Below are 25,868 nucleotides of genomic sequence, written 5' to 3'. Positions count from 1 at the left end.
TTTCAAGATTAGCTCCTAGCCGATGCTACGGCAATGTTGTCAAAAACATTCCGTTTACTCCAGAAACGGACTACATGTAATGTACAGACATTTTGCAACCATTTGAAGATGGTTAAATTTATTTTGTACCTGAATTGATTGATGAAGTAAAACCAGGCATCAGGCTTTAGTCGAAATAACATACTGTACTATCAATGCTACACTGACAACAAAACCCTAAATGCGAAACAAATTAGATACCTTTTTTAAATCCCGCAATTCGTAACTTCTCAAAATATTCATTTACGACAAACAAAAATTCAATCAGCCCGAAAGCGTCTTCGCGTAGTAAACTAAGGATTGCTTTCTGCGTCAAAGACCCCTTTTTACCACACGAAAGCGAATTGTATTTGTCAACAACGAAAAGATGGGTTATGATAGTATAGCACATGCAAAACGGTGGCTGACAAAAAAGTTAGTTTCTGGATTATGACATACACCGTAAAAAAATTCAGGACGTAAATCGACGAACAGAAAAGTTCCACTCCGAGTAACGCACGTGCACTTTCAGTTATTCGCCGCCACACGCAAGCACAACACGACCCCAGGGCGCTTGTAGTCTTCCCGCGCAAATGCATGCATTGGTCGCGGAAATCCCGACAAACACCCAGGGGTAAAACGCAAAACACGGTAAGCTACGGTTTTCTCCCATCCTGGCTAAAAAAGCAGCAATTACGAATGCATAAGTGAGACGACGAAAATATATATATTTATATATTGTGAATAAATAAAGGATTCGCGCCGCAATAAAAAGAACAAAAAGCCTATTTATTGCACAGGAAATGAACAATGAACGACCGGTAGGGGATTCTGGTGTAGCAGCTAGTGGGTAAGGTTGTTTTTTGAAAAGAACTGAAGGATCCATAAAAACAAAATTTGATTTTTTTTACAACGGAAAGGGGCGGTTGCCCGGTTGTCATGGAAAAGCGGTTGCGTAGCGACGGTGCGCGGACACAAAAGCTATTTACAAACCGATCTTCCGTAAATCGGATACCATTGCTGATTTCTATGTAAACGATTTGAGAAAGAGACTCGTACGCTATAAACAAGGGTAGGACTAGGCCTATTTTGAGGTGGAACATAGAGCAATACGGGGGTTCCCGTCACAAATGGGAGGCTGTATAAAAGAAAAGGACAAAAAAGCTGGTACAAATTGCAGAGGCCCTCGGAAGAAGCATATGTTTGTATTTTTTCGGATTTCGTTTTAAAGTGGACGTTCCTACACTGCTACGCATTGCACTGTTTAGCTCTTGATGGCTCTTTGCGATCGGGCAGTAGATTGTGAATATTAGCGCGCAATAAACGTATGAATATAGACGACGACACACGATATGGGAAGTCTTGCATGATATCGAAAGAAGGTGGTGTTCGTAGAAATGTTAGAAAAAGTTGCGGCCCGTTTGTTATAGAAAATGTAGAAAACTATGCATAAGATGTGGCATACAGCTGTACTACTGCTACTGACTAATTACTGTGTGCAAGGCGGCAGACAAGTTACGCGCAGATACACTTATATAAGAGATACACGGCACACCAAAGTGATGACGAGACATTGCATAAGTCCAGGCCTACACTACTATACTCCAGGGCGAGCGGAGAAAAAGACCACCCAACGCCCGTTTATAAGTTATAGGTAATACCGATGTACTAGATTAAAGATGAATTTTGAATTTTTTGGGGTCGGTTTTGTTTTGTGAAAAAAAGCTGTAACAAAGTAGAGCGTGCAGCTGGGGTCAAAAATCGCAGCCATTTTCTGTTTCTGTTAAATAAAAGCTAAAAAATGCTATGTATAGCCACGGCGGCAAAAAAATAAGGACGCGATCAAAAGAATAAAAATTACTACTTGGACAAAAACAAGGAGAAAATTCCTCAAGCTTGAAAAAAACTAAAGAAAAAACTGAACACAGGGTGGCGCTAGAATTCCACAAAAATACACACACCAGGATACAAAAATGATATAAAACAAAAACTTTTCCTCTAAAGAAACCGTATAAAAATAATCGCTACGTTATAATAAACGATGAAAAAGTAGTAAAATTGTCCCGAACGCGCCGGTATCCGTCATTCGTCAGCGTTCTCTCAGAGTTGACACAGTGACTTGTGAGAGAATATGGGTTACAAGCAAGAAATATAGAGAGGGGTGCAGAGCTTGGAAATGCATTGCACAGGCCGAAACAGGAAAATAACAGTAGGACTGAACATAAGAAATCTTTTTTTTTTGTCGACAAATGTGCGCTTTTTTGTCGTTTCAAAAAAACTAAATGTCTATAAATTCCAGTCGAATAGAAAAAGCGGTGGAACTGAAAGTTTGCACAGTAGAACGCAAATGAATAGAGGATTATGTACAAGACGTTTCGATGCGTCTAAACCTAGGGCCAACTAAGTATTGAAGGGTCATACACGCAATTGTATTAAAAACAGGTGTGTAAACTTACGTCAGCATATGACGTCACCAATATTAGGGGATGGAACATGGGCATTTTAGGCTAGAATGTGAGTTAACGTCAAGTGAAGTCAGATGTATCGAAATATGAAACTTCTGCATTTTTTCGGTCGGTTCAGAAGACGAATTTGGCGTAAAATTGCCCGGCATACGGTGCGATGATACTTATAGCAAAAAGTCGCTGGTTTCCACTTGAAAAAAAAGGGGGAGTCTTACAAAAGAATGAAGTAAAAATGAAGAAAATACATCGCGCTGCTATAGGGACCGCAAAGCGGTAAGCAAATCCGTACAACTTGAAAACGGGTCATTGGCAAGATTTAGTTTTTCATACAATGATAGAGCAAGGCCGCTGCCGTATTACGCTCGAGCCACGCGCATGTGCAGAACAGATTTTGGATAACAATAATCCAACAAACCGAAAACTCGCGTTAAGAATCTGTTTAAACGATTGCAACAAAAAATTCACTGTAAAAGAGCTACACAATCTTGCAAAATTATAAAAAAAACTAAAATTTAAAACCTCAAACACCAAAAATAAGAAAACTACACATTGTGACGTCACGAGTCAGTGCGCATGCGTGGGCCCGAGGTAACGCGCTTTGGCGGGATGCCGGTAAATCGGGTTCTACAAAGAGATAATGCACCAGGGATGTAGAGTGTACAAAACGATGAGAATATTGTTAATATGGCAGAATGCTGACAAATAGCAGTAAAAGAGGGTGGTAGTTCACAGGCATGCGGGTGTGAGAATCACGGCGTGATTCTGATCATATGATTGCCCGCATGTCGATTCGGTGAATGATTTATCGTTTCAAAAAAATAACTCAAGTGATCAAGGTAAATCAGGGACATTAGGTATTGGTGGAACTCAAAAGTTTGATCTATTATTAGGAGTGGTTCGTGGGAAGCTTGTTTTACCAACGGAAAGTCATGGATCTTGATGCGCGGTCTGCTCCTTCCTTCACCAAAGGCTTGTGAAATTCCTTTCCGGGACGTGAGTGAATTGTGGCCCAGCAGTTTTCGCAATAATACTGTAACATGATATAATGTTATACAAACGATTAATTATGGACATTTACAAGGAATGTAGATGTTTGTCTAGCTATTTGTTTGCAAATCTTGGTACTTATACATTTTTTGTTGAATAACGCATGCTTTCTAGAAGTTTCTCTAATACCAAAACACAGTTCTTACCATAAAGGCTTTAACTTTTTTTCCTGATCAGTTTCTTCACTGTTTTCTAATTCTTTCTGAACACATCTGTCCTCATTTTTCACTTATAAGACGAGTTATTTGAACAGTTACGAAACGTATAGTCATAAGAGTCTGTTTTTCACTGCTACTTTTCTTCGCTTCTCTGTTACTTTCTTCTATTCCTTTGTCTTCCTTTTTACATTACCTACTCTTCCTTTTTAGCATTGTGCAGGGAACTTGTCGGTTATCAACACAAAGGTTCAACCCAAAAAAAGTACAACAAATCGTACCTGAAGACACGTTACATTTGCACAGAAGAATGGAGCGAATTTTCCGCCACATCTGGCGCCCTGGCACTCATCACAATGTTGATCATCCAATACATATGGCTTTACTTCCACCTGAGAGGAAAAATAGAGATTAAACACATTTTCCTAAGCTATCCAAGCCGTAAACTTGACCAGACAGGCTTAACGGAAAAACACACTTACGCACATATTTTTACCAGTATGTGTAATAAAACGGATATGCGTGTTCCGTTTTACCCAATTGGTTACAAATGTGCTATTTGGTAATATGTTTGTATTATAAATGTCCAGTTTCGACAAATACATACTGTTGCTCTATGTTTGTTACAATTTATAAATTTATCCGGTCAGGCAAATAGCTTAGTGTTTAATAGCTCCAAGGAAGGAAATCAAAAGATAAAAGGTAGGCATCTACATTTTATCTACGTGCAGCTGAATTTGAAACAGGTAACCGGTTGGTTTCAGTTAACGATGCCATAACTAACATATTAAAGAATTTCCTAACCTCTATACAGCCCTAGTATAAACTTCGATATTTTCAATTTGATTACGTAACGCCGTATGCTTCCGTTTCATATTTTGCCTTGCGTCATAGGCTCATGTTATTAGTTGCAAGTGCACCCGCCAACTGAGATATGCTGTTGGCACCAATATACATCACCATACGTGGGAGAGGTTTCCACATTATCACCCGGAAGTGTGGTACCGACACTTTACTTCCGGGTCTTAGTTCACACTCAAGGAAGATACCACATTTTAAGGTGTTAACGTTTTTCCACTGACTGATGCGGTTCAAAATCAAAACTTTTAGAAAGTTAGTTGCATTTTATTTCTGACTTTTTCAGCAATTATTCACAAGGTATTAGCTTACCAACGCAGAGTGATATGCCGGCCTGCAAATTGGACCCTAACCCGATTTTAAAAACAAACAAACCTGATTAAGGCCTAAAAGTTTGTAAAACTGATGTGGAGGGTGAAATTAGGTCCGAACTAAGTCCGTTTTTTTTTTAATTTAAGCACGAACCCGGCCTTACTTGTGACAGTTTTTGGTAAAGCTACATTTCAAGTCTGTGTCTAGTGTTTCTGATTACTATCTTCGTCAAAATTTGCAAATTTATTGGTTAACAAACGACTTCGAAAGGCAATAGCTAATTGTACGTTATTTCATGGAAATTTACCAATATGCAATCGATGTTTATTTTTTATTGTTTTTTCTTTCTGTGTGGCACGTTTCTTATTTCCATATCCTTACTCACCCGCTTGTCGATGTCGCCGTGCTGTAACTGCACAAACCGTGCGCTGATAGCAGCTATGTAGCTCTGCTGGTTGGAGAAAGCGACACGACCAGCTCCCTTCGGATATTTCAACTCCGGGTCCACGTCGATTCCAGCATAGCAAACTCCGCCATACAAACGGTCCATGATCATTGCGAGCTCAACTAGAAAAATATATTAAACGTTTAAAACAGAAAATCGAAAGGGTTGATTTTGTTCTAATGCCAATATAAATACACTATGGCAGTTTTTGAAATAAGCATTCAATTACAGTTACATTTTTTGAAGCACTTCAAAGTATATATGACATACAGCCACAAATGCCTGGGTCCTTACATTTTCTGCCTTTTGCCAAAAAAGGCAAAGGGCAAATTATGGAACTGAGTAACTGTTTTATGATAATTTTTATACGAAGCTTACTTCATACCAACTAAAAAACTAAATGGGGTAATGTTCCTACAGTGTGAAAAAATATGTAAAAAACAAAGCATCAATAATTTAGCAAACGGGGAAATTCGGCCATGGTTCAGTCACATCTACAAAACAGCCACAATCCACCGGTCTTACTTGCTCTCAGTGGTCTTGGCACGCCGCCAACAAAAATGGTTTTCCTCGGGTCTAGAGGTTGCGAACCATCCAACACAAAATCGCTGTCAGAAAGATTCCATGGCCGGATTTGCACCTATGTGTGAAAACACAAGACCAGTTATAAACACTTGTTTTGAGTCTGCCCAAGGGTACAATGTCCAACCAGACTAGAGACCAAAACACGATACAATGTACGCTCAATATTAGTTAATTACCAGAAATCAATATTTGTTCTTAATTCTACATACGGCCTAATATGTCCTGCGGTAAGCTCTACATCTTAAATGGCATTGTTAATATTATAATCAATTTAAGAACGGTAATCACATTTGATCAGCTTATACAAGTTTGTTGTGTAGAATAGAATAAGCAAAGTACAAAGCAACATGTCATCGGATCATAAAATGATCATCAAACATTAAATCTGTGTTTGCAATCATGACTATGGTATGCAAACTTTGGCAACGGCTATTAAACAGTCCGCAATGCCGTGCGTTTGAGCAGCTACTAGCAAAACCAAGCCGCGTTCGTGACTGGTCGTCGCAAGATATTCTAAACAAACGTGAACGGCCACATTGTGCATTAACGGCTGTCACGAGACAGTCTAACTTTGCCACTGAGCATACGCCATGATTTAAGGCACGTGGTCGTACATTTAAAAACAATTCTGTGGCATTTGATAGTGTTAATTTTTTGCAATCAAGCCAAATGGTGTCGTATGACCGAGTGCATTGTGGGATATCGCCAGGAAGGAAATCGTCACTTCCGGGTGGATCGAGCGCGGGATCAAGGAAGATATATTGTCACAATGACGTCATTTTGGTAGGAAGCTCTGGTTAAAGTTATTGCATTCGAGAAAAGGACGCGATTAAGGTCAAACTGTATAGGCTAACGCGAACAAAGAGGAAGTGTTATTAACATGGCTAATAAAAATCATTTTCATTAAATTTTAGAATTCGGACCTATGGCAATGACAAGGCTTCTTATTTGTCAGAAAACCATCAGCTATACAGGTTTTGGAAACTTAATACGAGTTGCAATAAATAGCAGTTATCTGACACAAGCAAACCCATAACAATTCCCCTCCTAAATAGTAAAGTGTAATTTACAAATATACCATACAAAGTACAATTTTTTACTTTATGGTACTAACAACATTAGCAAGTTTGGACGCGGCCATGTTTTTTCCAGAGCCAACGCCCAAGCCTAGGCGACCTCACCGACCCGGATTTTCGCCGTGCGTCAGTTTTCCGTCAGACATATATTCCTGTTTCGATCGGTGTACGTAGAAGCATCGCCTTGTATCGTGGCACAGAGGCAGGACCACCTGTTGCCATCAAATATTTATACCCGACGACGTTGGTTACGAGGGCAAGAAAAATTCGCACGGCACAACACACAAATAAGGGAAAGCACGCCGGTAAACGCACAACCGCAGGTTTTTGGCACCGTTCCAACCTGACTGATGTCAAGGCATGACGTTTAACCGACAACTTAACCAAGAGCGATAGTTTAATTCCATTGACGAAGGTTACTGGCTAGTGTTATGAGTAGATATGAAACACCATGTTGGTGATGATATTGAATATCGGTCAAAGACAGAATTATGCTATTGTAAGCAACGGTACTCGTAAATACGGTATAGCTACGGCGCTTTTTGTCATTATCGACCAGTTGTGCCCTACCTCTTTTTTAACTCATCTTTACAAAGCAAAAATAGGTCTAAAATCAAAAAGCGTATTTCAGTGCTGAAGTCAGCGTTTTAATTCACCAAATTCATAAGGCTGGCCACCACTAAATTGCTACAATCGTATAATGTCTTTATATAGGTAACGTGTATATATATATATATTTTTATATATAGGTAAGAATATAATTTGTTTGAGCGTTAAAGAATATATTGTACAAACGTATAGCATTAAAAGCCCGATTGTTTTTATTGTGCCAAAGCTTCTTCACAATTGTAGTTTATTCCAATCTGGAACCGTGGATTCTTGGTTTTAGGAAGTCTCTTAAAGTGCACAACCGTACTTACGGGTTTATCTCGAATCGTGGGACTGGAAACGCGCAAGTACAGCTTGTCGCCGTCCTTCATGCAGCACCCGATCAGATTCTGAACGGAAAGCTCTTCTTGGAACAACAGGAAAGCATACCCTGCAAAAAAACAACACGAACTTATAGCAACGGCAATAACAACACACAGAAGCCGAAGCCCAATGGGACGAACAGTGGGGAAGAGCCAGCTCTTGTATTTAACTTCAAAGCAACATCTGTGTGGTTTAGGCCACTCTACAGCCTTTATCCAGCTACAGCGACACGTTAAAGAGGGTTTTGTGGGTTTTGTAATGGCTGATGACATGATGGCAACAGTTGAAACAAAGGCTGTTTGCATTAACGATGGCAAAACATGCGCAGTAATAACACAACACATATTGTCAGCATGACTTACATTCCACTGTACTTCAACAAAGTGTGGAGTAAATCAACAGCGGTTAGGTTTGTATTCTTTTGCAAAAGATTTATCAGGAAATACTGGTTATAAATACTCTTGGCTTCCAACATTTTAGCGTTCGAGTCTAACACACACTGCAGGCATGATGTTCAAGTGTGCATCCAAAAAATGTTCTTTACGACAGAACATGCAATAAACTAGTAAAAAAAACTTGACTAACCTTTTGGTGGAAAATATGACTTGCTTTCAGCCTTGTGGGGCCAATCCACAACCAGTGGCCCAAAGCGCTTAAAACTTGTCTTAATCTCTTCTGCAAAACAAGCGAATTGTATTTATAGGATAACAGTTTACTCAAACAAGGCAGTAAATGAATATAACACCAAACCATAATCCCTTATGCCCTTATTTTTGCAATTTCGTTGCATAACACAGTAAAATATTTTGCATATTATAACGAAATAACGATTGCAAATACCTCCGTATATTGACTAGATTGAGGGTTATGTAATTTTAAATCTACATGGATTTTTGTGTAAAAGACAACCACATTGTAACCGCCGTTACAGGAAAATTGGAAAGTAAAATTTATAGCCTCATACACAAACAGTCGGGGTACATTGTGGTATACAATCTACAATGCTGTGAAAATGTATAGGAAGTCAATACCACAAGTTTGGAAAATGTTTATTTCCAGGTTAACATATGACAGTGTTATAAAAACAAATTAAGTTCGCTAAAAAGCATCTTCAGTGTCTATAGAGAGCAATAAAAGGAATTAAAATTAGAAAAAAAGCAACAGTTTCTTCACAAACACGATCATTCCTCAACTGAAGTCAATACCATGCGACAAAATTACACTGAACCGATTTTTTACTACTGACCTTCGTCTATGTCCGGTGGAAGGCCGCCTACAAAGACTTTGCGCGAATAGCGGTCACGCGCAAACTCTCCGAGCAGTGGTGAGAGATGACTGTTGAGATTCGGAGCAATAGGATTCACATCCTCGTACAATATGTCGTTGTTCATGTCCATCCACTTGCCTGCAGACAAATAAAATGCAAACGTTAGCATTTAGGTTATATCTTGATGTGGCAGAAGCGCATGAAGGCACTTGTACAGCTCATTCCTTTGCATGCAAAACACAAAATGTACTGTAATGTTACAACGGGTCGCAGTGTATGCAAACGATATGGTAAAATGATTACGTGGCAAAGGATCAGAGCTAAAAACAAGACCGTGGAATAAAAAACAACCTGATTTAATTCAATCGGTAATTACATACAACACGAACAGACTCAATATACTTTTGAGGATTAGCACTTTAATTATTCTCTGACTCACAAATCAAGCCGGAGGCTAAGTTCAGGCTTTTCCTAGACCGATTGGTTTTAGCTGGAAGATCTTTTGTGCAAACCAACTTCAATCTGTCATGTGTTTCTCATCACAACTTAACCATTGTATATGAGTCGTGGACTAAAATTAGCAAGGAAGACAAACGCGCCTGAAGTGTTCGCGGAATTTTCGGTTCGAAATAACTTTGGTAATCTTGTTTTTGTCAGCCTGCATAGCAATATTAGTGTCGAAAACCTACGCATGTAAGGTATAATTTGTACAGCATGATTGGTCAATGTTGTTTTTAATATGGCATTTGTTCTTGCAACAAATCGCAAAAAAAAATTTTGCCCAACGGTTTGCACCAAGCAATTACCAAGAAACAAGAAAAGGCTAATACCACAGCCTAACGCTTAATTGACATTTACCGTCACTGACTTGCTTTAACGGACATAGACACTTTAGTTAATGTTACACAGGAGATCAATTAACATCGCCTAGGTACATTCGGTCCAAACAGAGTCACTGCATGTCACTAATTGAAGCAAAAGGCAAAAAGTACACAATGAAGGTCATGCAAGCTGTTTACGTGTCCTTGGACCTTGACAAAGCTAGGCCAACGCTGGATTTTAACCCCAAAGTATAAACTGTTGACTGTAAGATTTGATGTGCGCCACACGCCAAAGGCCAAATTATTTTTTATCAAAGGCAGTTTTATATTGTGAAACACTGTACCACATTTTGCAAAAAACGCACATTTAACAGAAAATAGGACTGTGTACCAAACCAAGATACAGATACAGGTTTTGTCGTAAAAGTTCACATCAATTTATAAAATAGACAAATAACTCTAACATCTTCCGAGGAAAATGGTTGTGTGCGCGGAAGTTACCAAGAGACAGGGCCGATGCTGCGCTTAGTCAGCATTTTCCGTGCAATGAATCAGCAAAGTTGGGGAGCTTGTATGCCCAATAAAGCTACCAAACATCCGTTCGGGACCTGATGGGTGGGGGTAGCCACTTGTTTACAAATTTTTAGCTAAGTTTGCATGAATTTATGCCGCAACGCCTAAAGCTAAGTGCACGACTTCCGCAAAAGCTTGCTGGCTTAACGTTTGAACTTTACAGAGCTTGGTCTCGACATGATTTTATATTTTAAGTACATTGGCGGTAAAAATTGGGCAAAACAGGACTAACCAACAGTAGGTTGTTTGGCGAATCGGTAGAAACCACAATATATGGCAACGTAGGTGATTCGGGTTCAAAATTCTTCCAAAAATTCATGAGTCTCCGTTTGACAGACGTTACTTTAAGTAAGGCTTTTTACATGGTACGCATATTAATTGACCCTACAGACCACTGACCACGTTCTGACGCGTTGCCAACTGGAATTTCGTGTAGACAGGACGGAGCTTGCGGCTGGTAAGCACGAAGATAAGAAACCGCCAAGAATTCTCATGCGTGCGTGAAAACGAAGTAACGGCGAACAAACAAATCGGAGTTCCAAACCAGCAAGAGCTATTTCACGATTCGAATGCTTTTTTTCAACGGCACAACTTGGTGGTTTCCAGCAAGTTTGTAGCTACGTGAATAGTGTGAATCACTAATATAACTTTGTTTCCTAGTAATTGCAAAAATAGACTAGTTCGTGAAAAAGGTTTAAGCACCTTGACGACGGTTCATCGTTTTCTGGAATTTCATTAAACGTGGTTTAAAACAGAGTTCAAGTCGGTACACAAGCACTTAAGCATATGTCTACCGCGGAAAACAGTCATTTACATACAAAACAACAAAAAACACGAAATACGTGTTCGGGGCAATTCGCATTTGGTGTAACAGAGCAGTAGCATCGCTTTTTGTAGTAAAACTCGTCCACAGGATATCCGTGAGCAATTGCCACCGTACATACGGCATTTATCACCCAAAAACACGTGACTGCAAACGGACGAATCAAAACGCTTGTTCAAAGGACAAACCTCCCCCTTACAAACGGTAATACCTGTTGCGTGATATTAGGCTTGTTTTTTCAGTAGTTTATCATGACAACAAAGGCGTTGCTACAAGGAACTGAAAATAAAAAAGGGCAACGCCAGGAGTTGTGATAACTTCACAAGTTAAAACTGGAAAAGCCGCCGTTGCTACACGCTTCGGCAAGTACTGACTATTTCGCTTGAAAAACAGGGATACAAAGGTCACCACAACGCTATTTGTAAAGCGCTTTGAAACTAATACACCATGATATAAACTTATTTTGGAGTTGAATCCATTCAGAATAATACGACCTTGGCAGGATGCACGGGTTTAAGGTGTTACAGGTTTCGCCAGCAAAAACACATTGTTCCAAGAGCATGACCAGAGGTTCCACCCCATTGTGCACGTAAACAGCAATGGTTGAACCTCGAAAAATAAAAGGTTTAGTAGTAATGTAGACCTTATTTAACGACCAGCACTGATTTTTACGTGCTGTCAACTATAATTCGACTTTATCTGTTAAAGTTTTTTTGAGAAACGATGGAGAAACGTACATTAAAAGCATTGGTTATAAATAGGAATCACCGCAATTATGAAACGTGTACAAAGAATAGCATGGAAAAACAGCTCTCCATATAAAGACACCAGTTACGCATAATTAAACACCGTCATAGCTTAGTTCAGGACGATTTGGTAAACCACGGGCTTTAAAATCTTCAATCTCTTTGAAAACAATGAGTCTACATAGGAACACTATGCACGGACTTGAAAAGTAGTTTAATCATAAACATTACTGCCAAGGTAGTGGTGTATATAGAATACATCGTGTAGACGTTTCGTTTCGATGTACTGATGATGACAACAGAGATTGTCGAAACGTCTACACGATGTATTCTATATACACCACTACCTTGGCAGTAATGTTTATGATTAAATGAGTCTACATTTGTACAACAGCATAGCAAAAAACGTGTTACAGGCATATAGGTGTAACGACATCGGCGAAAGGCACCAAAGCGTTTGTCCACGAGTTTATTGGCGATCTCGCTCAGTGGAACGCGGCGGCTGGTTGAGCTGGTAAGTCAACAGTTCGCGGTAACAAATGCTTGCGCGTGATTAGGTCGCAAAACACACAGGCATTATCTGTCTGTAGAGAAACACCAGTACCGCCCGGGCTTACGTGGCACACTCTGTACGTTTCCTGCCGAACGACGACTGTGTATTAACGCAGGAAGCGATTGTTCGCGCTGTGGGCATATTATTCTACGCGTAATTTGCACAGCAACTGAGCAGTTCTCGTGTGAACACGGCCTGCCGTCTGCCAATCGCCGAAAACCCGCCGGTTAGCTGACTTTTGTGGCGAAATCGGGTGGGAAACATTCTGGTGTCAACAGGGTGCGTTGAGTCGCGCTCACGTGACCTCACGTGTCGCCATGACCAAATCACGTGCCCTCGTGCCAAGTCAGCAGCTCAACGCGTCTTTTGAAATGTTGAAACATGCCAAAAGCGCATTTACATGCCACGGATTACATAAAGAAGCGATTATTGGTGCAACATGGATTTTCTCCACGGTTCATCGCCCAAGCAGCCCGCCCCAAAAAGAGCATCATCACCGTGACGGCGCTACGTCACAACATTACGCAGCAGATTGCGGTTTTCAAAATGTGTTGAAACAGTACGACCCAGCCATCTTTAGCAGAACACGAACAAAAAACGTTTAATTCAGACGCCATAAAGGTTTTTTTCACCCCACCTACAAAGGTTCGCTGTGTCATTGTTCAGGGATGCCAATTTATTTTTAGAACTCGAGGTTCTTATCCGGTGGTACATTTTACACCAACAGGCATACTGAACATGCTTTGGTAAACATGGAACCTAAAGTCAAGTCAAATTTTTATTTGCATTGTTACTATACCCAATTGTCATTGATGAACAGTTAAATAAAAAAAAATGTTTTTTACGTGTGAGAAAAACGATAACAAGGTCTCAACGATGCCAGAAGTCGGTCATCACGCACTGCCTTTTTTGTCGCCTGACCATCATGCTTCACATCTAATCCAAGATGGGCGTCGCAATTAATTATAACGGACGTTAGTCTGTTGGCTAATGACGATTTAATCGATGAAAATCGCTTCTTGCAATCAACTGTGCCATTTATCGTGAGTCCCTTACATCGATTTGTTAAATCGACCAACCTTGAAATAATGGCGAAAAAAACAAAACTTGAACGTTTACGGTTTTTAGGAAAAGCGACCCGTAAAGGAGATAAGTAAAACCTCGATTTTCACCCAATTTGAACATGGCTTATAGTGTCCAAACTAGCAGTTTTCCATCAACTTTACGCTTTTGTTGTCAGAAAAATTCACAAACTTCTTTATTTCCTTGGCTTTTAGTTTGGTTTTAGTCCAGTTATTGAACACAAATTAACAGACAGCTTTGTAAACTGGAGATTTTTTTGTTTACTTCAACTCACAACGTCTTCTTCGGTCACGACTAACGTTTTCCTGTGTTTTTTTGCCTAGGAAGTAGGAAAAGGCCACGACTGGTAATGAAATAACGACCCCGACAGCCCGACAATTGGTCCCGATTAGGCCGTCTAATTACAACAAGGACGCACCATTTATTTCCAAAAGCGTCCATAGCTACCACTAAAACCACATGTAGAGCAGGTGTACAACAGCTCGAGGGTACGACGTTGTAATTGAGCTTCACGATTAGGAACTGTAGGTTAGGAGATCACACGGTATGATAAGTTATGTAACGTGTCACACCGCAAACCGATGAAACTGTTTAGGTAAAAACAGAAGACTGGATTTTAGGCGTTTGCAAACCGGCCCAAATCAACAAAGCAGTTGACAATTTTATAGTGGTCACCCAAGAACAAAATAATGCCCATGGAATGAAAAGGAATTTTATTTCGTTTTCTGTATACCCGAACCAAGCTATATTTTTAAAACACTGTAAACTTGGAAAAGGTTTTTCAATTGATCAGGGCTCCCAAACATGTTTTCATTTTGGTCTACTTTTACACCAATTCTTTAGAATACAAATAGTTTTGCCCACAAACATAAACTGATGTATGTTGAACTAAGGTCAAACCATCCTCCTAATTTTGCAAAACGCCCTTGTCCATAAAAACCGGGATCAATACGACGAAAAATCTCGAACGTTAAATTGCGAATCCCCTTATGAGCAACTTTGTTCGTGTACTTTAAGACAATACGGCGTACGGCCATCCTGGCACTGTGTTAAGTCATGATGTCACAGAACTAAGACCCGCGCGACGCCAAAGCTATCGCGTAATTTCTTGTCATTTCAATTCCATATGTCTTCAACAACAGATTCCCAGTAAGCGGAAGTGACGTATAACAGGAATCGAGCTCAAACCGGAAACTCGTGAAATGCGTGCCATGGAAATTCACCCGGAGAGTTTCACAAACAGGCAAAAATATCTCAAAGACACTGTGTAATATAATGCACCACGATTATCGATATTGGGCAGACAATCACGTTGTCTGGTCACGTGATAAACGAACCGGGCACGGTATATTTTGAGTGGATTGCGGCGTCACAATATACTAAATAGGAATACGCATTGAGATTGGAAGAAGATCGCAATTATGGAACGCAAGCGGAAAGTTTTAATGAGCAATGTCGCATGACTGAAACTGGAGTAAAATTTCCCAATCGTAATGACTGGGCCAGTCACGCTTGGCAACTCGGCCACGAAAAGTCAATTACGAGATGTGGGACATTGAAAATTTGCAGATCGTCAAACCAAATTTGTTGTGGTGTATGACAGCCTGCCTACGAAAAAAGAACTACTCTTTTCGCAAAATGTAGTTTACAAAAAGGCGAAAAAATTTACTGATGCGTTCCATTTTCCCGCACTACCTAAAATTCGTTTCGTGTTTATGCGTTTACAGGCTTTTAAATAAATTTATTGTTTTTGTTTTTCGGCTATCAGTGCCTAGGAAAAGGGGTGTTTCCAGTACCTTAACTTTAAACAATATTATAAGGGCAGCACGACAGACCATGAACCCAATGCATTCGTAAAATACCAGCGAGACCGGAACCATAAAGTTACTTGGAAATACTTCGAAGTCTCCCGAAGGGGGAATTACAGCACAATGCGGCCAAGGTGTCCGCCATCAACACAGCATGCTGACAACAATGGCAAAAAAGTTTTAGCCTCCGGGAAGCACGATTTCGTATGGCAGTGAACTATGCGTCACCAGGATTAGTAAAAAGCGACCCATCAAAAAGCTAAAAATATTTTTGGATTGTTTTAAAAAGCTATTGTATGTTTTTCACAATTTTAATTTGGGCAAAATCGGCGACAAAAATAGCTGTTAGTTCACTACTGGAATTGTTAATTACGAATTTAAATACAACTTAACACGCTATGACATTTTTCCCGGAAAATTACAAGAACTTGCATTTGGAAATTCGCAAATCATCAATTGAGTTTTAAGTATTTGATATAAAAAGCTCGGATATTTAAAAATAAAACATTGTTTCGCCTAAGTAAGGTGATTTTGGTTACATTTTTCTGCTTAAACGTTTGCATCTCCAAACTAAAGGTTCAAAAATGTTGAAAAACCAAAATTGTATGCAAATATTTTTCAATTTAACATGGTAATAAATACAGTAATAAGCAGTAAAACACACTAGGCCGATAAAGCACGTTTGGGGACCGACAACGTTTTTATCGATCAGGCCAATTTCAACGTTGCGAGCACCTCTAATCGCGTCACGTAATGTTACAATGTGTGCCTGCAACGAAACCAGTAAAGCGAAACCAAGTCAGGCAGTTCGCCCTGATTGGCAACAACTTCGTGCTGGCATTCGGACAAACATAGTACAGGTGTGGTTGTCACATACAGGCCAGGATCAGGCATTTTTAGGCGAATTTTTGTGCAATAGGTTTAAAGGAAACCGTTTTATGACATATTTTGACGGCACAACGATTTACGGACTGGACAATTTGCGCTCAAAATATTGTGCTCGAAATAAAAACAAAAATATTCCAGAAAACTAAAAAACCTTGTTCGACCTTACATGAATTATTTCCGCTTCGGGGTCATTCTAATAATTTTACCATGAGTTCGCGACTGGACACAAATAACGTGTCTGCTGGGACGAATTAAGCAAAGTCAAGTGTGCCCAACTCCAAAATCCTTGGTATCTCCAGGCAACGCCAGACCAATCTAAACCACGTGACCTTGTGACTTACAAACGTCATCAAAGAGCAGACCAAGTCGGGAGCATTACAAGCGCCAACTAAATGACATATGTTGCATGCCTGTTTGAAGGGACGTCTGCGATTCCACAAGGAATGCTATCCTATGACGTCACACTTGCCACGTCTGTCACGTAAGCATGAGATAACTGGCTGCTTAGAGAAGTTCAATGATCTCATGACAAACGTCTGTATCCGGTTTTTGAGTGCCCGAGTGAATGACAATTGACAAGTCAAGTAACAATTATTGTAAAGTTTATAAATCTGTTGGACAACATTCGAAATCTATATATAGCACGAACAAAAAGTACATTACTTTCTGTGTACTGTAAAAAATTGACATGCCACGTTAAACGAAAGCAATTATAAAGCTAGAGGACTTATTAGTTGAATCACAGTTTTTTGATGCAAAAAGTAGTCTCTCAAAATTAATGCAATCGTTTCTCAGAATATAAAAATAAAGCAATAAAAGTTTATGTTTCAAAACCATACATGCAGCCCCTAAAAGATCAGAAAACTGATAGGGAAGTCCCTTAAAATGGTAGAGTCATGCTAGACTTTGCTTATCCGGGTTCATTTTTCACCGTATTTGCTATTGGCAAGCCATACGCTTCCAGTAACAATAAACTTTGGCAAACAGTGCGGGTAAAATTTTTGCCAGTCGTAACTGTAATTTCCTATGGCACAGCGGAAACGCGATTGTTTTCGCAGAAAAACGACGGAAAAACGACGGAAAATGGCAGCGAGTAATACCAAGGCCTTGCGGGGAACAGACCATGCAGTTGTCATGCAGTGTTAATCCGGTATTTTATACGTGTGTTTTGCAACATCAAACAGAAAAATTCCACTGAATCGCGTGTTTATGGTAAACTAAAAGAATACTGTGTACTGACAGTGCGAATCAATGCCATATATCAACATGCAGATAGCGTAATGTCTTTAACAGAAAAAAGTAAACGGACTGTTTAGCATTGCAGTGAACTGAAAGGTTACACACAGTATTGATTCTCCAACGATCGCCTCGTAGACCCGATAGCAATCAGAAAAGTGGGGCAAACACAAATTACACAACGCAAAGTCGAAACTTTCCACCGCAGTGTGTGACGTCATACCGCGCGTGAGAGTGACGTAACAGTTGGCGATTAGCGCCGATCGAAAGACGCAATTAAGTTAAATCGTCGACACGTAGCAAGTTTAAGGCCCTGGAGTCTCCCCAGGCGGCAAGCCACGTCAAAACCAGACCAGCCACCATCACAACCACCAGGTTTTAAACCAGGCCGCGTTGGTTGGCGTACGTGGAAAATATTCATCTGTCATTGTTACAGAGCAAACAGCATACACTTGGGTTTGCGATACGAGGCTGTTTTCAGCGTAGTTTCAATGCAACAGGTTGTTGACCGCGGAACCCGCCTAAACCGCGCAAGATTGCAACTTTGTAGTTGACTGACCTGCCCGGGCACATTCCGCTTTGCGAGCGGGCAACAAACAACACATAAGAAGGCAGAACACTTTTAACGTTACATCATGGAACCCGAACCCGGGCTGCACCAAAACAACCCAAGCAACAACCGATAGTCTCTAGTGACGTCATACAATATGCGTACGGGCGTAAGCAAGGAAAGGTCGTAGGGATTACGGGTGTTATCGCCTCATCGTTTGCCAACAGCGCTAATCGAAATCACTGGTGCTCAGACCACGTTGAACGCATCACGGGACTAAGATAGCACTATGACGTCACACAAAGTTTGCTGACGACCGAGAAGTCGCGCTTCAATGGGCAGCGCTAGTAAGGAGAAAATGCCCCCGCGGGGAAATGTTCGGAAGTGTATGGGGTGAGTATGATGTAATGCATGGGGAAAACAAAAAATTATGACCGTGAAAAAAACGATTGGCATGCAAGATTTACCTCGACGCCGTGGTAAAAGTCCCGCTGAAAAGAAAAATAACACACGCTGTTAGTCACGCGTTAGGTAAAAGTAAGTGTTTGCATGCGCGTAAAAACTGTTTTCGAATCTATAAGTAAAAGATTGAAACACTTCCGAAAAAAACTTTGATAAAACAGTTAAAGGTAGAAAACTTCATACAAAATGTGCTTAAAGCTGCAATGATAAGCTGTAAACATATTCAGGTCTACACACAAGAGGCGAATGCGAAACACCGAGCTGTCCCAATTGGGCTTCGTGACTGGCATGACTCTAATAAAATGACATTGATTTTTTTGTGTCCTTGTTTTCACGGGGCCCAGGCTACCGACAAATTGACTGTAACAGAGCAATGGCAAACCCAGTAACTCTGACGCCAGGCAATTGCTTGGTTACATACACAAAGTTAATATGCTGGGTAATAGACTTAATTCGTATCTGTGTCTGAATAGGTGTTGCCGTTTGGTTAATTTCATACATAATTTGTACTTCGAAAACTGGTCACGAAATGCAACGTAATGAACGACTGAGACACGTTGGTAATCACTTTGACAATTTTTGGAATTTAACCGGGCATAAAGGATTAAACCGCATCGAAAGGGTACAGAGGTTGATAAAGTGTGACCTAGTGCGCTAACCAAGCACTTATTTACGGTCAATGCACATGTCCATTACCATATGCATCGTTACGACCGAACTTCACAATACGAAGTCCGAATGCGTTTCCTTTGGAGTCGAAGTGACCACCGGCAGCGTTATGATTTTGTAAGATTTGTTGCAACAGAAACACACGTGATTTGTACAGGATGTGGAATCAGTTCGATGACAGGCGCAGTACTTGTGGAGAGCTTTAAAGCAGCACCACTCGTCGCCTACAATCATCGACCGTAACTGGTAAGGAGTTTTAAACTGGTGGATATACAAACAGCCGCAACCAGCTGTTCACCAACATCAGGACGCGTTCGCAAGGGTTTCCACAGCAAGAGTGCCACGACAGGCCCAGGCCGACCATGTATTGTACACTGTTACACTCTTCAAGTGAAGAGCCGCCTTTTCATACAAGCTGTTGCGCAAAGTTTTGACCCCGTGTTGGCTGTTATGGCTGACATGGATCCTCTCTAATGCGAACTTGGCACTTATATTAGTGACATTGATTCGAGTTTGCTGGTTGACAGCGTTTCTGTTTCAATTGACACTTCTCGAAGCACAATTTAACAACACAGTGAGTTTGAAATTCAAAACTAACAAAGTTTAGTTTGTTTTTTTACGACTACACTATAGACTCCACATACACTCCGCAACGTTGTTAAATTGTATTCTATCCAAAGCTAATGGTAAACCGGTCTAATCGCAAAAGTCATACATGTTAGATTGGTCAAAAAAGGTGAATACAACCACTCTTCTCCTATTATGCAATCTTGTACTATTTTACCTGCCCCAAAATGGGACAGGGATGGTACACCAACACACCCCAGTATATTTAGTACATTCAGTCCAGTATTCATAGCCATGGTTAATCAGTAACAGTGACAAAAGAGGAGTCGGCCTATTATCGACACATTGTGTGTTTCACTGTAAAGTTGCGTAACCCCAAATGAATATGTGGCAAACAGTGCAGAACCATTTTTTTATTTATAGAAGGAGGTGTGTACCACAGTAGCACATTTAGTTGTACAATAAAACTCAGTTTAAATTTTATTTGGGGCGAATTTCCAATTCTTGAAACTGTACGTTTTTAGTGCTGAACTAAAATTTTAGACACACAAACATGACATTTGATTTCAATAATACAAAAGACCCTTGGCTGCAGCAAATGTAAGGGTTACAATAACAAGAAGCCATGCATTATGCATACCTGTACTTCTTGGCATCATATTTTGGGATTCGTTCGAACGCAGTATATCACAGAGCTGAGACTCAATTCCTGTCATGGACATCAGGTCGTTGACACCATTTTCCTGTGAAACAAACAATATAAATGCCATTACACTTGATCTAGTATTTGTATAGGAAGTCAAATTAGAACATAATAGACTAGTAACAATATACTGTTTTATAATGATTTGGTTAGGCACTGGCCCAGCTTACACATATAAAACTGTTATTGACCTGAAGTAAGCGTGTTTACTTGGTTGTTCAACAGCAACAAAATGCACATGCTGACCTAATTTGTTCATTGAATCACTGCACAAACAGGGACCAATCTTTCTGACATTCATGTTTGTTTTGGTGTTGTATTTTTATGTTCAACAAGGATTTACAACAAGTAGGGAGTTCAAAGGTCATTTTATATTACTGGGACATAGTTGAATGTGGTGGCAAAGTCCACAGGGTGCCAAAAAACTTGCAAAATGCACCAACACCACACCGGCTGGCAAAGAGATACCAGAGGAAGGATGTATCAAATCGCATGACTAATCAACACCATCCCTCAGCCTGGCCTCGTCTGTTCCTATGGCGCAGGTCGGATGTCAATTTTCATGCTGCCCATGTGTCTATTATGAGCGGAACACAGCCGCAATAAGTTAGGGTAGGATGTATTGCATCAAACGGACTGATGTCTGCAGTGATGTATTGACATGCTGTTCTAACTAGAATACGGCAGTAACATGACATGCTGCAGATTAAATAATCTGCTAAAATGGACCATTTGCAAACTATGCTAAAGGACAGTGGAACAAAAACATGTGCCATGAAGTTTAAAACAGGATTTCAAAAATACCAAATTAAAATAAAATAATAATTTTTATCGATTAAAAATGCTTGATTTCAAGAATAGTGATTAGTCTTACACAAAACACAAGTTGAGTGTGATTTGTTTCGACCAAACACAAAGTTTTTGCCAAATATGGATTTTTGGCATTTCATGCCTCAGGGCACTTTGAGTACTTAATGAGTAGGCACATTTATTACTTGCGTTAATCTCAGCGATTAAAAACGCAATCCAGTTTTTCACAGTATTTCAGAAATAAGGCTAAAACTTGCTCATTAAGATCAACTTACAGGAAGCTAAATTTCCTGCTGCAAAAATTTGTGATAAAAAATATGGCTTTATGTTCTTATAACAATGGCTTTTGTGGAAACTAGAAAATGGCTTTAGTTTGAGAAGAGCATAACAGTGATTGCATATGACAAAGCTGGGAAAAACGAGATGCCATGCCAAAACATTGTCAGAGTTTCTGTTTCATTGTAGTTCAACATTGATGTCCAAACACTCTTGGCATTTTGTTTGCCCTTTTACAATAGTACAGCAAGTTTCCAGACGATTCGAAAATGATCAATAAATCAAAGAAGTCCATTAAAAGGCCCCACATTCCCCTCAACTCGCTGACTGCAAGGTGATGTCATAGATAAATCAAATTAGACAAATCAATACCACCTTGTAGCAACAGATGGTAAGTGAAGCAAGGTTCTGCTGGAAAAAAGATTTACAGCCTAGCTGTGTGTGTTTTTTTTGGTTAAAAAACATATCATACAACGACACATGGTCAAGCAAAAAATATTGATCTTATATTTGTCGAGCAATAAAATACGGTTTGGTGGTTTTGACTCTCATATTTTGAAATGTTAGTATTTATTGCCACTGGTTTGTTTGGTCTGAACAATTATTTACAAATCTTTGGTTTATTCTTGTGTCAGCGGAAAGCTGTATTCAATTTATACAGTTTTTCTGTAAAAATTTTTTAGACCATACCCCCCACAAGATATTATGTGTATCATAGCGAATGCTTTTTAAAGTACCTTACCAATTCACACTCAAGAAGGTCTTGTTAAGCAGTATGTCTACAACATAGACATGTTTAAAACAAGGGTTTAGTAGAACATGTTGGCCAAAGTCCACATGACATTGCATGTGGTCTTAACCCACCACAAACAAGACATTTTGCCATAGGAGTCTCTTTCACTAATCACATGAAAAGCTACAGTATTACCTGGTGGTGGCATGTTAACATGTTTGTACAAATGTAAGTGGCATTGTACTCTAGGGTTTAAAGTTGTAAACACACCAAGCTGGCATGTTAACAAATAGGCAAACATTTTTGTGAAAGTTGTGAAGAAAAAGGAAACGTCTAATGAATTGAGGATAATGGGAATTTTTATTTAAATATAATGTTTTCGTTTTATTTGTTATGCTTTAAAGTTTAAAGCAAGTTAGCCTAAAACTACACATGTAAAAGTTCTACAAATCCAAATGTCATACAAGTGCGAAAAGATCATGGAAGATTTAGGAAGTTGTGCCAATAAACAAACATTGGCAGAAAATCAATTTTAGCATATTGCAACCAAGTTTGGTCTGGTGAAGGTTTCACAGGCCTTCTTATGTCACTGAGCTAGGAACCAAAATTAACCCCCACCAAATGTTTAATATTATGACATCAATGAAATTTCCGCTGGTGCATTACATTTTACACTGATGATGACAATAGTTTTGTCGAAACGTCTGTTTTAATAAAAATGAATATGTTTTACTCTACGTCGCTGGCAATTTGCTTTTTATTAAATGAGATACAAGTTGAACAATGCTTACTCTTCAAGACCTTTGCAAAAATATAACTTTGTAACTTAAAAAATGTAATTTTAAAATACTTGAATTTTTTATCAATTTTGGTGTTTTTGGACACTAAGGACTTTTCTGGTATATGAGCATGGGGCATTAATCAAATAATCTATTGCAAACTAAATTGTCCATCCATCTATCTAATACAACATATGGATAGATAGCGGTACAAGGAAATGGATGTATCCTGGTTCCCGACCAAGTGATACATGGCTACAATATGAACAAATAGATACTAGACAAGACAGAAGAGTAATCATATAATATATATATGCAAGGTGGCCCTAAGCACAATATATCCTTGTACATATGACAATAAAACATGTATAAAGTGTAAAACAATATGGTTTTATGAGGCATTTAAAACCATTGTTGCTTAGTGACATGTTGATCAATTACATTGTTTTGGTTTTGTTTGTTTGGATGCATTGCATCAAAATAAATGTTTCTGTTTTCGCAAACAAATTCAAACTAAAGGGGCAAAGCTCTAATTTATAACCTAAGATGTACAAAAATGAAATAATATATTGTTTATATATTTTTAGAATGGAGACTTACGTTCAGTGACATGAGGCCATTTTGTTGTGGAGTGTCATTCATTTTAAAGAAGGGATTTTCATCCATGCCATTTAAGTAATGGGCAGGAGTTGAAATGCTTCGAGCAAGTCTTGGTGCATGTGGGGCCTGGGACCCAACCGATTGTTTCCGCATTTCAGATGATGCATTTATAATGCGATTGCTTGAACTAGAAAATGACAAACACGTTTTGTTTAGTTATATCCACAAATTTCCAGTTTCAGTAAAATAAATGAATAAAATTTTGGAAAAATACAGTACAAAAATAGAATTTAATCTGTGACTTTGTGTTTGACCTGATGATCCAACCATCATCGTTATTATTACTGTACGATGTTCTAACACTGCGTGTTTGATTATAACATGCCAAAACATCATTCATCATATCTCAGGCTACCTTGTCTGTTGAAGTGAATTTAGCAGTGAGGCAGCATTTCTGTTGCTTTGAATTGGCCAGCCATTTCCCAACTGGGCTTGTCCATTGCTCCAGGATGAATATGAGGCAGGAAGTTTGGTGCCAGGTAAAAATCCATTCATTTTGCTTTGGTTTACGTTACTGTAGCCACCCATCATGCCTGAAAACAAAGGATTTTATTGATACTGCCATATGCAATATAGATTGAGACAAATTGAAATTAGTGGATTCAAGCAGCACTTTACTACATCTTCCATTAAAACAGGAAAAATAGCTTGCAAAAGTCTTGAATATTATGTCTTAATCAAAAACACACATTTGTACCTGGTTGGTGTGAAGTTGATCTGTTTAAACTTGTTGGCTGCGGAACCATAGACTGGGACCTTCTGATAGCCAGCTGTTGCTGAATCGCTTGAATTTGGGCAGCCGTGTTTTGCTGGATTTGTTTTTGGAGCACGGCATTGTTGTACAAGCCAGGTGGGGGGTTGGTCATACCAGCCATTTGGTTCACTTGGCTGGGCCATGATGTTAGTTGCTGTTGTCGTTGTTGATGTAAAGCCTGAAGCATCATGTCATCCATGCTTGAACCTGGCATCTGCAACTCTGTGTTGTGTACAGCTGGAGATGGGGTTGACCAAATTGCAGCAAGATTTTGTGAAAAGGTAACAGCATCAGAATCTTCACTGCTGGAAGCTGCAAATACACTGTCCCCACCTACAGCGGAAGTCAGACCAAGAGAAGACATACCAAGGTCATTGGACTTAGCAGTTTGGTCTGCATTCGTAGTAATAGCTTCAAAACTCAGCGATGTAACAGCACTCCTTTGGCTGGCACCAAATCCCAAACCATCATCAATTTTGCTGTGCTCAAGACTATGTATCAAATCTTGAGAAACATTGCCACCATCTGATTTTGAATCAGCAACTACGCCGCTATCAGCTGGACTGGGTGGTGATTGTGATAGAATGGGCTTTTCTGGTGTAGTTTGGTCAAAGGTTGGTGAAATACTGTCAGAAGGTAAGAATCGGACGGGGGTTGGACTTGTCGTTGAAGTTAAGAGCATTTGATCATTTCCGTTGGACTGGGCAATTCGTTGTTGGTGTTGTAAAAACATTAACTGGGCTTTTATTGCCAGTTGTTGCTGCTCCACTGAGTTACTGGGAAATAGGTTGTTTGCTCCCTGGATTTCATATGGCGAGAAAGCAGAAGCATTTGTGGTTGTTGTTGCACCAAAGTCATTGCTTATTGTTGCCATTACACAATGTTTTAGGTTTAGCGCTGCAGTATTTAACGTTGTCTTTTTCGCAATGTCCCTAACTCTTAGTTTATTCGATCTGAAAGCAAGATAAAATGTTTACCGGTATTTTACAAAATCATGCCTTTGCTAAAAAACTATCCTTCATAGCTGAAGAACATTTTCCAAATGGTGGACAGTTTATTTAAAAATCCAGTTATTCTGTTGCCAATAACTGTACAAATATAGAATACTATATAGCTTTATGCATAAAGCTAGTAACAAACCCAATGTCACTCACATAAATGGAATTGTTTCAAT

At 39.5% G+C, this 25,868-nt stretch overlaps 1 protein-coding gene across 2 annotated transcripts; it reads right to left on the bottom strand.

Annotated features, from left to right (window-relative positions):
* Window positions 1-298: 298 nt before the first annotated feature.
* On the bottom strand, window positions 299-25,669 carry LOC145225473 (uncharacterized). Of its 2 annotated transcripts, XM_080092180.1 has the most exons (12): window positions 24,638-25,669; window positions 24,296-24,473; window positions 23,881-24,067; window positions 20,620-20,722; window positions 18,749-18,772; window positions 9,180-9,338; window positions 8,519-8,608; window positions 7,882-8,000; window positions 5,826-5,940; window positions 5,241-5,422; window positions 3,967-4,077; window positions 299-3,513 (listed from the first exon to the last, which is right to left on the bottom strand). In XM_080092180.1, exons 1-12 carry the CDS (start codon window positions 25,566-25,568, stop codon window positions 3,397-3,399), a joined length of 2,316 nt encoding a protein of 771 aa, XP_079948306.1. In that variant the 5' UTR covers window positions 25,569-25,669; the 3' UTR covers window positions 299-3,396. The 2 variants fall into 2 exon arrangements, with proteins under 2 accessions (XP_079948306.1, XP_079948307.1); XM_080092181.1 differs by lacking the exon at window positions 18,749-18,772.
* Window positions 25,670-25,868: the final 199 nt, after the last annotated feature.

Source organism: Phallusia mammillata, chromosome 4, assembly GCF_965637545.1.
Source record: "Phallusia mammillata chromosome 4, kaPhaMamm4.hap1.1, whole genome shotgun sequence".
In the NCBI taxonomy this organism is placed as follows: Eukaryota; Metazoa; Chordata; class Ascidiacea; order Phlebobranchia; family Ascidiidae; genus Phallusia; species Phallusia mammillata.
Note: the sequence above shows the minus strand (reverse complement) of the source record. Positions and strands in the feature narration are given on the sequence as shown.

Bases quoted from the DNA above. Each gene is read 5' to 3' on its own strand.
- LOC145225473 (XM_080092180.1), bottom strand. From the start codon at position 25,568: ATGGCAACAATAAGCAATGACTTTGGTGCAACAACAACCACAAATGCT. The intron at 4,078-5,240 runs GTGAGTAAGGAT...TTTTCCTCTCAG, and splicing joins ACGGCGACATCGACAAGCGG to GTGGAAGTAAAGCCATATGT. The intron at 3,514-3,966 runs GTACGATTTGTT...ATCATGTTACAG, and splicing joins CAAATGTAACGTGTCTTCAG to TATTATTGCGAAAACTGCTG.